This window comes from Megalopta genalis, chromosome 2, assembly GCF_051020955.1.
Source record: "Megalopta genalis isolate 19385.01 chromosome 2, iyMegGena1_principal, whole genome shotgun sequence".
Taxonomy (NCBI): Eukaryota; Metazoa; Arthropoda; class Insecta; order Hymenoptera; family Halictidae; genus Megalopta; species Megalopta genalis.
Genome location: NC_135014.1, coordinates 29,125,754 through 29,139,413, shown reverse-complemented (window position 1 = coordinate 29,139,413; position 13,660 = coordinate 29,125,754). Strand labels below are relative to the sequence as shown.

The following is a 13,660-nucleotide window of genomic DNA, read 5'->3' as shown; positions in this document are numbered from 1 at the left end:
AGATCGCGTTCCGATCGATCGCGCCAGATGTCACCAGCTCACCGGTCAATTGCACATTGCACCCGAGACCGGAGCCACAACCGTCAACAACCGTTTAATTAAACATGGCTGACGGCTCGATCCAAAGACGTACGATTAAACATTATCGAAAAGTTTATCAGACCTGGCTGACCATCCTTCTGGAATCCACCGCATTATTACGCGATCTGCGTACGTTACGTCGCACGTGACATAATCGCTGCTCCAAGGACTTGTCCGAGTTTCTGCAGGGTGAGGTTATATTCCCTCAAATGAACTGTGTAATCCTACCAAACATAGGTATATTGGGTACACGTATTATACACTTTGTTCTCTGAAATACACCAAACAAGAGCAAAATTAAGTAGATAGTACGTATATGTACGTAACGAGACTGTGGATCTTAATGAAAAATAAAAATTCTCCTAATTTTCAATTGTAAGAAACAGAAGTTATAAGTAACAATGTATTGCTTGTTTGAATAATTTAAATAAATGAAGAAGAATGTAGGGGCATTCTTAAATACTTCTAATGTCTTCATTGTCTAGTATTTTACCCAGTCAATTTTAGCATAAATGTATAAAATCTATAAAGCGTATGATAGTAATGTTGATTTGACAAAAATTTTGTTTATTGTTTCCATTATCTGTCAACTTAATATTGTTCCCCCCTGTATATAAGTTTTCTTTGTACGAACAATTCTCTGAAACATCGTAATTTAAATGATCTGTGCGCAGAGTACAATGTTTCCATATTTACGACCACGATTGTTGCCAATCACGATTAAAACATCCAATTTGAAAATACTCGGAAGACAAATATCAGATTATAAGCAGGGTCAATCTCCTGAGCCTAAAGTTCGAGAATATTTCTATTATATCGATCATCAAGGAATGGTACAAGTTTATACTATTGTATGTTTGAAAATTTTATAACACTATTAGACTACTAAAAACGTATAATTGTCTATAGCTGTTCTTGGATGATGCTCGCATGAAAAATTTCACATCATGTTTTAAAGGTTGGCATACATCTTGAAAGACATCTTTTAAGCTGTACAACTTTTTGTATGACAAAAAATATATATTTTTTAGATAAAAAATTTTTGTCGTTCTTCTTCAAGCTCTTAAAGAAAAATGAGACAGGAAGGTATATGGAAGACTTCCCGTACATTTCACTTTGCGGTCGGGAAAGAAATTTTGTTAGATGCGATGATCTGCCAGTAGTATTTACTAAAATTCTGCAAAAACAGGATAATGAAACAGGAAAGGAGGTAGACTGGTTTGGCTATGCACATGCGGAAGAATTTTTGATGGTAAGTTTCAGAGTATACCTCAACTTTGAGTCTCAATAATACATTTATTCTAGGTACCTTTTGAACCAGGAAAATTATACATGAATATTCGGACTGGAAGAGTGTACCATCCTGCACCAGAAAGAGTAGGAGGAATAGGTCTAGTAAGATCAAAAATAGCAATTGAGCTAAGCACATTATTTAAGTTTGAAAAAGGTGAAGATCATGGTCCAACTCACTTTCTGTGGAAAGATGAAAGGTATTTGCTTGATTCTGAGTGGTGCAAGGACAAAGTACTACAGACTATGAGCTAAAAATAAATAAACTTTATTTTTAATTAAAAAAGGAAACAAAGTACAATATATATATGAACAACTTTCATAAAATGTACATAGATTTTAGATAATAACAAAGATTTTATATTTTTCTCTATGTAATAGATTACGTTATGATAGAGATGAAATATCAAAAATTCTGGCTGTGGAATCGTCGGACGTTGTTAATGCCTTTTCTCCATTCCTAAAACGCATTTGTATTATATTCTGTATCGTTCATATCCTGTTTGAGAAAAGTAGGCTCAAATTGCTTTGACTTACTCAGATATACACAAATCGAGGATATCTGCGGTGTGTCCCAGGAATGATTGTACACATAGACCAGTTCTTGCATCGAAACATCTAAGAATACCGTCTAATCCTGCCGAGAATAGGATAGGTGTATTTCCCTTCCACACCAGTTTTGATATGCCGCTTTCTTGCTCAATTTTTTGCCTGAGTACCTAAATAGTTCCAGTGGTATTCAGTAATGTATACCACTAACATAAGGTTACATCTGAAGTAGTAAAAGTAGTAATACCTGTTTCGAGATATCCCAGATAAAAATTTCTCCATTAACTGTACCAGTTGCAGCAACTGGAAACGCCGGATCCTTGCAAAAAGCTGCAGTCTCTACCCAGTTACTATCGCTATTGCCTTCGCTATTTTCAGCATCTTGGTCGATATTTTTTTCGCCGGCATTCAGTTCTTGCAGAATGGAAATTATCTGAAAATTGTACGTCGTATTACTTTCACTCCTAAAATATACTGAATATGTAAAATTCTTTATTACCTTGCCCGTATTCGAGGTACTGATTATAGTTTTTCCGTCTGTAGCAGCCGAAAGGACTAGATTATTATCGATATGACAATCAAGGGTGACGATAGTGGAGGAATGACCTAAGGAGGAAGAAATTGACGACAAGATGGAACTAGTTCTCAAATCTATTATCCTAATTATCCCATCTTCGTAACCAACGGCGATACGTCTGCCTGAAATGTTATATTCCGTTTAGACAGGATTCTTTCAATTTTCCCAGCACATCGAGAAATTACTACCATCTGGAAAAATTGCTCCAGTCTCTGCCCGGCAACCATATCCCTGAAACACCTTGCAGTCTCCATTGGGTAATTTCCACATGTATATTTCTCCATCAACGGACCCTGCTAGCAACACATTCGCAGCAGTATGCCATTTCATCCACTGTAAGAAAGAATCTCTCTATTATATAGCTCACATCTTCGAGGACAGTTACAAAAATCAGACTAACTGTCGCATCCCCTATATTATACTCCCAAATCTTGGTCTTATCGGCTACTGTCCAAACTTGAATGAAACCGCTCATATCTCCTGTGGCAAGATAGGTTTCGTCGAAGTTAAACTCTGAAAAGATAATGCTATCTTTGTGTCCGGTACAGTCAAGAATAATCTCTCCGGAGGATGTATCCCAAATGTAAGCTTTATCCTCCTCCCCCCCTGTGGCTGCTAGTTTCCCATTTTTTGATAAATAGCCACAGAAAACGGAACCTGAAATTTTCAATGAAATTATACTTATTCGTAACAATCCATTTCACCAAGGCAAATAGAACTTGCTTCACCTCGCTTGTGGCCGGTGAACATGCAAGATGCGTCTCCCTGCTCTACGGGTTCATCCCCCATTGCGTCTTCATCTCCAACATCTCCAGCTTCAAAAGCCTCAATCACTTCAACAACATCACCCACGTATATCATATCATCTTCGTCCATTTGACCATTCATGTCTGGTGAGGATGGCGGTGTATCTATCTCGGTCATTTACTTCAATATCTAATAAAGCGTGCAACAGGTCACGTTTTAAGAGGGTTACAAGTATCTTTAAGTAAGATATAAGCAAACGGAGTGGCGATTCGAAACACTTGTTTACCGCACTCTCCGGTCAAAATATGCGAGAGCCATAATATTCTTACCTTTGTTAAAAATTTAAGATTGCAGGTGACAGTTTCTCGTTCGAAAAAATGGAAATTCAAACACCCGTCAACAACGCTCTACTCTTTCGTGAATATCAGCTGATTTAGAAGTTTCGTCTATGTTGCATGCCCTGAACCTGAAAGAGTCTTGGTCCTGCTGAGAATGTAGATTTCTGTAATACCGAAAAATCGTATGTTCGTATTCTATTTTATCGATTATTAAAATATCTTAATGTTCATTATTTTATTATCGCTATGCATGCAAGTGTTCCGTTTGTTTTACGAACAATAGTAAATATTTCTTTTCTCCAGTTTGTTACAGTTTTCAGTTCAAAGGATTCAAATCGATCGCTACGATCCTTTCGAAGTCACGCCATCCATGAACGAAAGACTCGAGCATCTTCGCTCATTTACCGTCTATGGTAAGAGTGAACAATTTTCGAAAATAGTCGTCAGAAAATATCACAAAAAGGTATCAAAGATATTTTCTTATATTATAGACAAGATATCTTATTGATCGAAAGGACGACGCTGTGCTAGGCTTGTGGACAATGAAACCTGTGCCAGAAATCGAAAGGGAAAAATTATGGTCAACCGGTGTTGCCATCTCGTGGAAGTATCGTGCACGTTTCAAACTATTCGACGTTACATTTCAACTGATTGTTCATAACAAATAAGTTTCTTATTTCTTACAAGTCTGAAACTACCTTATAAATTTGTCAATATTTGTATGAACGTTGTAAATGTATACATGAACTGTAATTTTTAACAAAATAACATCCAGTGATGCGAGGAAACAAATTGAAAAATGTGCAAAATATTTATCCCGAGGGTTGAAAAGCTTTATTAGGAATAATTTTCTATGTATTTACTTGCACATTATATATGTTATATACATTTTATTACTATATATATACTTATATATGTTATACATTTTATTACTATACTATGTATACTATGTATATGTATATATTAAATATTATATTTTATTACTATACATTATTATACATATTATATAAATTTTTGTATATTATAGCTACATATAAAATACATAAAGGATCATTTTTGGCAGGGTTGTTCCATTTTTGTGCATTTCTCTGTAGAATTGTTTCATGATTCTTTTCTACATTATTAAGACAAAATTATTTCTTAATAAAATCATATATATATAGTAATATGTAAAAATAAATGTGGAAACAATTCTACAGAGAAATATACAATGTATCTATCGTCCTGAAAATAAAACAAGTTTATCATACATTTGCCTCCTTGTCACAAGACAAGAACTACAGAGGGAACCACTTTGTGCGACCATAATCCCATGATACCCTCGTCTCCTTATAACCCCTCGTCCGCAACAAGGCACCGTCCTTCAGGTCTATGACCCATAGCTATATCACGCCAGGACAACAATAATGAACATCAACGAGTGAACAATCATTGCCTAGCGTGTCCTGACTCCTTTCAGGCACCGAGTCCATTCAATTACGAATCGGTCCAGAAACAATAACGTCATCGCTCGAAACTAATTCGCGCCGACTTCACGAGCGCAGCGTTTGAAAAATAATCGTTACATAATTTTCTGCTAATCGCGTGCCGGCCCGCCGAGCCGATTAAGTAATAAAACATCTCCTCGTGCATCGGAAGTTCGGTTGTCATACGTCAATCGCACTCGTGTGTTACATCAGCCGCCGCATCTGCGTTCTCCCACTTAGCGCTTCGGTCGCTCTTTCTCTCTCCTGTCGCCAGGATTTTCCTGCCGCCCTCCTCGGCAGCCTACTTCCATCTCTTTTCACAAATGGAAGCACACACCCGACGAGCCGGCAGTCTCGGTCAAGCTACCGCGCGGGCTAGTTATTCGGTCTGGTCTTTCCAAATTTCCTCGTCGACCACATGTCTCGAAAACGCAGAAATTCCAATGAGACGTCCGCAAAAATCGCGCCGATCTGATCGTCACGAAGCGCCCAACGTCGTCGCACGGACAAGAAGCATCAAATACCATCGTCGAACCGCGACGTCGATCCTACGAAGGATCTTAGACACGGCACGGAGGAACCGTCAAGAAAGTCGACTGACCCTCATGGCGAGATAACGGTACAAATAATTGCCAACGATGGCTTCGTCGACGTCGAACAGCCGCCAGATGATACGGGAAATTAGGACAATAGACACGTGATAGGAAGGCATCGTCGAGCGGTAACCGTGATCGGGAAGAAAGGAAATTATAAGAATGGCCGTGAAGGCAGCGAAATTTTCTTAACAGCCGGGAAGCTCTGGAACCTGCTGGGCCGTCGGTGGGGTGAAAGCACAGTCGTCTCGCCACGTGCCGCGCCGCTTGTCAAATCGATAACCACGTTGCAACAAAACTTAGACCAGATAACGAAGCTCTCGGTGTCGGTCTCCGTTAATTAGTATTTTTGATTTACCGTTTGATACTCGTTCACACCGAAACCGCAAGCTTTTTTCAAAGTATTCCTTAGACACGGACACCGTATATGAAACCGCGGCAAACTTACTTGGTCGAATAACCGAATAGTTTTGTAAATAGTAAGTATTTCGAACCGCTCGCGCATTAGCGTAGCAACCAAGAGTATTTTTTGACACGAATGAGATACATCGGCCTCGAACCAAGTGTTTGTAGAGACGAAGAAGACAACGTGTCGAAGCGAAACGAATCGAGAGAGAAGCGGACACAAAAGAGAGTACTTGGACGGTGATTTGATTTTGTTTTTTCAATCCGCAAAATCATGGAGAAAAGGAATAACGAGAATAACGAGTACTGGGTGTTCGGCTACGGGTCCCTGTGCTGGCATCCGGGATTTAAATACAAGAGGAGCGTCGTGGGACACGTGAAGGGTTTCATCAGACGATTTTGGCAAGGAAACACAACACACCGCGGCAGCGCTGAGAAAGTAAGTCTCCCGGGAACGCGTACGTTCTCGTTTCCATCCTCTGGGCCCTTTCTTTTCTTTTCTTTTCTTTTCTTTTCTTTTTTGTGCAATATTTTTTTTTAACACTAAACCTAGTTTTTTTACATGGATAAAGTTTTTCATTAATAGTTATATATATAGTTATATACATAAGTAGTATAGTTATTATATATATATAATTATATATATATAATAGTTAATAAGCTTTTCGATAAAGCAATTCGTATATATATATAGTAATATAGTTATATATTATTATATATAGTTATATATTTATATATTTAGCTATATATTATAGCTATATAATTATTATTATATTATTATAATAATATTATATAAGTAGTATAGTTATATATATGTAATTATATACATATATAGTTATATATATAATAGTTAATAAGCTTTTCGATAAAGCAATTCGTTGGTTGAGACGCCACAGAAAAGCTATATTTAATCGATGAAAAACTTAGTTGAATAAAATTTAAATAATAAAGGTTGAATATAACGTAATAAACAACAAGAAATTGCTGGAATTAATTTTGACGAGTTTCGACTCGAAGAAAATGGATTTGAATCGACCAGAAAGTAAGGGAAACGAAGGGGTGTCGGAGAAATTCACGTCGATCGGTACCGAAATCGTCTGTGAAATGAAATTTCATGGCCCGGATCACCTAAAATTCCGTGTCACCGGTTAAAAACCCGCCGAAACCAAAATCCCGCCGCGCAAACTAATTCCAACTTTGATTCTGTCGAAGTAAATTTGATGGAAACTGTTTCAAACTAAAATTGACTGGTTAAAATGTCCGAAAACCGTATTCTGACGGAACAACGGCTGATTGGAAGTAGATTCTACCGAAAAGGATTGTCCTCTGGCTGGAATTAAATTTTGACCAGTAGAAACAAACGCTCGACGAAACCAAGATCAGGCGAAAAAAATGGTTTAACACTAAACCTACCGCGGTCAAAGCGATCGCTTTCTTATTTTGCGATTCTGCAAAGTTCCGAGACTTTTGTGGGAAACGCTTGAATAAGTTATATTATTGGAGCAAATTTTATAAATAAATATATATAATATAATATATTATAATATATAATGTAATAATATAAATATATATAATATAATATAATATATTATAATATATAATGTAATAATATAAATATATATAATATAATATAATATATTATAATATATAATGTAATAATATAAATATATATAATATAATATAATATATTATAATATATAATGTAATAATATAAATATATATAATATAATAATATATAATATAAATATAAATAATAAAAACTTTACAAATTCCAAATAAATTCGGTCTTCTCACTTTTGCGAAGCAGAGTACACGCCAGTTAGTATTTTGCTGCTTGATAAGTTTAGTGTTAAGTCGACAGTCGCAGCGAACTAGTTCCGCTGGTTTTTTCGACTGGTTTAAATCTAGCGATTTCCGTGCGCGACACGTGTCCACTAAATTTCGAAGCGCAAAACATTTACAATGTATATTCTCGTGCCCGGAAGACGGTAAACATTATCGGAGACGGTCGTCGTCGTCGTTCGTTGGAACATGCAATTTCGATGTTTTTATTACGCGCGCTAAAAGATGACGCGTAAAAGTAACGTCGTGGAAGACATTGTTGCGAAATCATTTCGATCAAACAGATTGTAATAGCTTTTTCGCGCGGACGGTTTGCCGCGGCTGCTCTATTTATACGTACCGCCAATTTACTTGTTCACGAACCGGTCACGTGAAATCCTTTTTTACAAAGCTTTGGCAACCGTCCATTCACACGTTTTACAAGGATGCGTCGTCCTATCCTTGACTTTTTCCCAATTTACAACGAATAGAAGAAGCGAGACGCGAACGCATTTCGTTACACGGCTTCGTTTTAGAAGATCCACGAGGCGGTTGTTCTCGTTCCGTGTCTTCTCCTTCGCACATCTTGCGGTTCGTTTCTGTTGAAAAAAAGGAAATTTTAGCCTCGAACAAAAATTAACCCTTTGCACTAGAAGTTTTTTTTGAGTCATATTACCAGCAACTCGAAGCCATTTTAGTGAAAAGATCATATTCACGTGTAAGTTCATGATATAAGCATTAAAAGAAAAGTCATCGTTGTATGTTATTATTTTTTTAATTGTTTATGGATACAAACGTCATTTGTCACCAACAGCGAAACATCCTATAACTAATTTTTACGATTTGCTTTTGTTCTTATGTTAAAAACTGAAAATTATTTGCATTGTCTCCGTAGCGGAGCCCTCGAGTTTGAAGACAAATTTTAAATGGCTCCGCTCCGGAGCCCTCGAGTGCAAAGGGTTAATCTATAGTTTACTTAGTACTAAGATACTAAGATATCGGTTTACATTTTCGTCGGTTCCGTCAGCGGGCAACGACTGTGATGTAAACTGTATATAATAGATACCGCGATACATCATCACCGGTACCATTAGATAGACATCGTGCCCTGACTGTTTGGGGATCCCAGCGTCACGTATACAATGTGAAACGCGACAAATAAACGTCCCTGATTGGTGGATAAGACGAACCCAAGAAGGGTATAAAAGAAGCGTTTTTTTCTTACCGGACTCTCACTAGAGTTTGGTCGCTCGATCGTTTTCGCCCATATACCTTCTCTCAATAAAGGAATAAAATAAAGTCTTTTTAAGAAAAGAATTATAGAATCATATTCATTTTCATTCCATAATCCCAACAGTTTCAAATTCATGAAGAGCGCGTGCGTCATTCTTGCCCGCTGTATCAAGTACCGTTGACGCACACCGGGGAACATTTGATATCGTCTCTTCGTGGAAATCATCGTTTGCTCGGCTTTTCCTTCGATCTTCTTTATTTTATTGAAATCATCCGCACGCGCGATGCGAACGTGTGGTCTGCACGCGCGTGTCTAATGTGTTGATCGCTCCAATAACTAGCCGCGGATGCTTTTATTAAGACCAATAAAAAACTTGGATACACTCTCTCTCTCTCTCTCTCTCTCTCTCTCTCTCTCTCTCTCTCTCTCTCTCTCTCTCTCTCTCTCTCTCTCTCTCTCTCTCTCTCTGCTTGTGGTCTGTAAAGATTGTTAGTAAAATAGATTCCATCGAGTCGTTTAACACGAAATGATTTAATCTGATTAGCATTTGCATCGCAGACATGTTTTTATTGCTGTTATTATATTATATTATATTATGCTGTTATTTTATTATTGAATTATGTGTGTGGTATACAGATCCTTCTGCCATTATATAATATATATTATATAATATAATTATATATAATATATTGGGGCCCATTATATTATATATAATATAATATTATTTATTATATATTTATATTATATATATATAATATTATAATTTAATATTACATAATATTATATTATGTTATGCATTATTATTATGCTGTTATTTTATTATCGAATTATGGTACAGGTCCTTCTGCCAGGATTTTGTAAACATGTGACTCGAGCGTCGCTTCACTCTTGTTTCATTGTTGCAAAGCTAATAACGCAAGATGAGATCCGCATTTCTTACAGTTTATTAACACGAACTGATCTAACCTGATTAGCATTTGCATCGTAGACGTGTTTTATCGCATTATTATTATATAATAATAATAATTATATATATTATAATATAATTGTATTATTATATTAATTAATTATAATAATATAATAATTATAATAATAATAATTATATTATTATATTAATATAATTATATTATATATAATTGTATATATTATATAATATATAATAATAAACGCAATGCGATGAGATCCGCATTCCTTACAGTTTATTGTACTACTTGTCAATCCGATTTACCCGAGTTTTATTAAATGACTGCGATTTCTCTCGATCTCGTGTTACCGTATCGCCACTGCTAGTCTCCACTGAGAAACCAGTTCGTAGAAACTGATATCTTTCAAACACAATTTCGATTCTCTCGTGTTCGGGTTACATGTTTACGTCATGCTGTCCGCGCACGCAGGTCCCCTTATTTATTGTTTGTTTTGTTTGTCTCTTGATAGTGATCGGATTTGCTTAATGATTCGTGTTTTCTTTTGTTGCAGCCTGGACGCGTGGCTACGCTGATAAAGGAACAAGAGGTACGTAGAGTAATGCGGTTACGTCTTCTGAATGAGATATTCTCATTTCGTTTGGAAAATATCGGGTTGTCCGAAAAGTTCGTGCAGATTTCGAAGGAAAATTGAAGCTTGAAAATTGAAGATTTAAATTTTAGTATTTTATTATATATAATACTATTATATATATAATATATATTATTATTATAATATTATTATATATTATTATTATAATATTATTATATATTATTATTATAATATAATATATATTATATTATATTCGAAGGCGTATAAAACTGACAAAAATTAACGTATCGTAACCAAATTTTTTTCCAAATATGATAATGTTAAATAATATATATATAACATAATATTATATTATATTACAATTTAATATTTATATATAATATATTGGGGCCCATTATATTATATATAATATAATATTATATAATATATATATTAATATAATATTATTTATTATATATTTATATTATATACTTAATATTACAATTTAATATTACATAATATTATATTATATTGTATATAACATAGCATAACATTCACCTGTCCTTACGCCACTTATCAAAAAATCGGCACGAACTTTCCGAACAACCTAATAGTATATTTTTTTGGACAAATGCGATAGAGCGCTCACAGTTACTTCATTGTTTTGAAAGAACATAGAGAACATCCTACGGAGAAACCAAACACACAGCGGAGAATTCGCCAATCGAGCGACGATGCTTTCGCTTGTAATTAAAGCGATTTCTTTGTTGCTGCAGGGCATCGTGTATGGTCGAGCGTTTCAAGTCGAGGACAGCGTGGCACTTCTTTATTTGGAGAATCGCGAGTGCACTTTGGGCGGATATGTGACGAGGTTCTCGACGTTCTACAGCCGGAACGGAGACAAAAGTTTCTCGGTCATCGTTTACATCGCCACCAACAAGAATGATCAGTGGCTAGGGGATGCGCCGCTGCATTGCATCGCGGATCAAATCTTGCGGTCCTCCGGCCCGAGCGGGCACAACGTTGAATATCTTTTACGGTAATATTTCGATTCGATGTAAAATCCTTGGAAAGTTCGATCACTCGATTCTGTATTATTTTTTTAACAAGAATTTGTAAGAATTTCCCACAAAGAACACTCTGTAACTAGAATTAACCCTTAGCGGACGAGAGGCGACTATCGGTCGCCACGGCATTTCGCGCGGCAGGACGAATGGCGAGCGAGAGGCGATATGTTAAATATTATATAAATTATAATATAATATTATAATATAATATTTATATTATATATTATTTATATTAATTATTATATTTATATTATAATATATAAATTATAATATGTTTATGTTAAATTTCGTTATCTCTTGCGGTGGCGCAAATTATTTTTCCGGAGACTGGAGATTTGTTTAATCAATTCGTACATTCTTTACAAACGTGTAAAAAAAGACAGAGAAACGAACAGCCAGTTACACGTTTGAACTTTCGCAAAATTTTGATCAACAAATTGAGAGGAGATTTTCGTCAACCACGAGACAGATCTTCAAGTTCGACGACCAACTCTGACGAAATTCGTCTAAACGGGAAACTGCGTGTAATTGTTACCGGCACAAAGAAAGATTATAAACTATCACACCGAACGAAACTACAAATCATAATTTTTGTAAAATTATATTCATAAAAGTGTGAATATAGATAAATATAAATAATTAGATATATAATATATATAATATATATAAAGATAAGATAAATACAAATAATATAAATAACTTATATCTAAGATCATTTTATTGTACCATATAAGACACTCGACATATGTGCAAAAATCGCCTCGTCCTGCTACCTGACTCGGCCGAAAAAGTCGTCGTCCGCTAATGGTTAATCTCTTAATGATCATGAAATGAAACGTCTGGAAATAGTAGCGTTACCCTTATTGTTATCTCTGTGGTACTCATAGTACACATAATTTCTTGTTTCCGGTCTGTCGACATCATTTGTATTCCCGGTTTAATCTGTGTACGATAACGTTTTATCGTTACGGAAATCAAAGAACAAAGTGAGCATATACGCTCGGATTACAATAGTGACAGTCAACGTTTGTTCACAGATTAGCGGAATTTATGCACGATTATCTACCCGAGGCCTGCGACGATCATCTTTTCACGTTGGAGCTGTTGGTGCGTTCGCAGATCGAACAGGAGAATTTGTGTCTCAGAACTTTAATGGGTGACCGAGACTTCGACATTGTTATAGACAACAACATCGTGGATTTCGATGATAGGAATAACAACGACGATGATAACAATCTCAGGGAAAATACATTCCAGTTTTTACTAGGGATACCTCGTAAGACTTCGCGTTACCTGAAGATATAGTCTCTAGGAGAACGCGTTTTAATACTTTAAAAGACTTGAAGAGATTTTAGAGATATTTCAGTGAACTTCTACAAAAAAAAAACGGAAAATATGCGTACAACGAGACGAGAATGATTGGCCAAAAAAGAATATTTTTAATCGTTTTTTTTTGTAAATATTTCTGTAAAATGTGTTTGTCGTTCCGAGAAGAGCAAGTTGCGTTAGACAGCGACTTCGTTCTTGAATGTTTTTGGCTGCTGTACAAATTATATTTTAAGAATGCAGAAGTGATATAGGGGCAACTCGATACCGACTGACTTGAATATATTTTTAAACGTGGTGGTTTTTTCGTTTAACAAATGTGCTGGACACAGTTCACAACCAAATTCTTTTAGATAAGATCGTGCCTTAATATTAATTTATTGTATAAATTGTTCCTATATAATTTCTTAAGTTCTAAAGTTCATAACAAGTTTTTGTATTCTACGAAATTATGCAAATGCACAAAAGCAAGAGCATGAAATTTTTTTCTTGTGGTTTTCAGTTTCAAAAGTCCCTCAATCCGACTCTTTCCCATCATTGTCTTTCTAAAACAATATATCTATATGCATGTCAATATTACAAAGTAGGGTAAGAATCGTTTGCTACATAAAACTCGAAAATAGCCCGATTGATTACAATTTTATCCGCCAGATGGCACCTCAGGTTAAGTCT

At 35.6% G+C, this 13,660-nt stretch overlaps 3 protein-coding genes across 7 annotated transcripts; 2 read left to right on the top strand and 1 right to left on the bottom strand.

Moving 5' to 3' along the window:
* Positions 1–56: 56 nt before the first annotated feature.
* On the top strand, positions 57–1,798 carry LOC117229732 (UPF0598 protein CG30010). Of its 4 annotated transcripts, none has more exons than XM_033486432.2 (5): positions 57–270; positions 756–914; positions 991–1,039; positions 1,113–1,333; positions 1,387–1,798. In XM_033486432.2, the coding sequence occupies exons 2-5, from the start codon at positions 762–764 to the stop codon at positions 1,624–1,626; spliced, it is 663 nt and encodes a 220-aa protein (XP_033342323.1). In that variant the 5' UTR covers positions 57–270; positions 756–761; the 3' UTR covers positions 1,627–1,798. The 4 variants fall into 4 exon arrangements, with proteins under 4 accessions (XP_033342323.1, XP_076375111.1, XP_033342324.1 ...); XM_076518996.1 differs by having other exon boundaries at positions 57–318; positions 1,113–1,291; XM_033486433.2 differs by having other exon boundaries at positions 57–318.
* LOC117229730 (angio-associated migratory cell protein) lies at positions 1,617–3,729 on the bottom strand. Its single transcript, XM_033486431.2, has 8 exons — positions 3,574–3,729; positions 3,226–3,433; positions 2,898–3,154; positions 2,686–2,830; positions 2,420–2,619; positions 2,168–2,353; positions 1,909–2,090; positions 1,617–1,831 (listed from the first exon to the last, which is right to left on the bottom strand). The coding sequence occupies exons 2-8, from the start codon at positions 3,419–3,421 to the stop codon at positions 1,759–1,761; spliced, it is 1,239 nt and encodes a 412-aa protein (XP_033342322.1). The 5' UTR covers positions 3,422–3,433; positions 3,574–3,729; the 3' UTR covers positions 1,617–1,758.
* A 1,652-nt stretch (positions 3,730–5,381) lies between these two features.
* On the top strand, positions 5,382–13,473 carry LOC117229772 (putative glutathione-specific gamma-glutamylcyclotransferase 2). Of its 2 annotated transcripts, XM_033486561.2 has the most exons (5): positions 5,382–6,120; positions 6,206–6,485; positions 10,578–10,613; positions 11,372–11,634; positions 12,700–13,473. In XM_033486561.2, the coding sequence occupies exons 2-5, from the start codon at positions 6,321–6,323 to the stop codon at positions 12,965–12,967; spliced, it is 732 nt and encodes a 243-aa protein (XP_033342452.1). In that variant the 5' UTR covers positions 5,382–6,120; positions 6,206–6,320; the 3' UTR covers positions 12,968–13,473. The 2 variants fall into 2 exon arrangements, with proteins under 2 accessions (XP_033342452.1, XP_033342451.1); XM_033486560.2 differs by having other exon boundaries at positions 5,382–6,485.
* The last annotated feature ends 187 nt before the right edge of the window (positions 13,474–13,660 follow it).

Excerpts from the sequence above, each read along its gene's own strand:
- LOC117229732 (XM_033486432.2), top strand. The coding sequence starts at position 762 with ATGTTTCCATATTTACGACCACGATTGTTGCCAATCACGATTAAAACA. Across the intron at positions 915-990 it reads ATATCGATCATCAAGGAATG|CTGTTCTTGGATGATGCTCG; the intron begins GTACAAGTTTAT and ends AATTGTCTATAG. Across the intron at positions 1,334-1,386 it reads ATGCGGAAGAATTTTTGATG|GTACCTTTTGAACCAGGAAA; the intron begins GTAAGTTTCAGA and ends CATTTATTCTAG.
- LOC117229730 (XM_033486431.2), bottom strand. The coding sequence starts at position 3,421 with ATGACCGAGATAGATACACCGCCATCCTCACCAGACATGAATGGTCAA. Across the intron at positions 2,831-2,897 it reads ATAATATAGGGGATGCGACA|TGGATGAAATGGCATACTGC; the intron begins GTTAGTCTGATT and ends TCTTTCTTACAG. Across the intron at positions 2,091-2,167 it reads TCTGGGATATCTCGAAACAG|GTACTCAGGCAAAAAATTGA; the intron begins GTATTACTACTT and ends GGAACTATTTAG.
- LOC117229772 (XM_033486561.2), top strand. The coding sequence starts at position 6,321 with ATGGAGAAAAGGAATAACGAGAATAACGAGTACTGGGTGTTCGGCTAC. Across the intron at positions 10,614-11,371 it reads CGCTGATAAAGGAACAAGAG|GGCATCGTGTATGGTCGAGC; the intron begins GTACGTAGAGTA and ends TTGTTGCTGCAG. Across the intron at positions 11,635-12,699 it reads AACGTTGAATATCTTTTACG|ATTAGCGGAATTTATGCACG; the intron begins GTAATATTTCGA and ends GTTTGTTCACAG.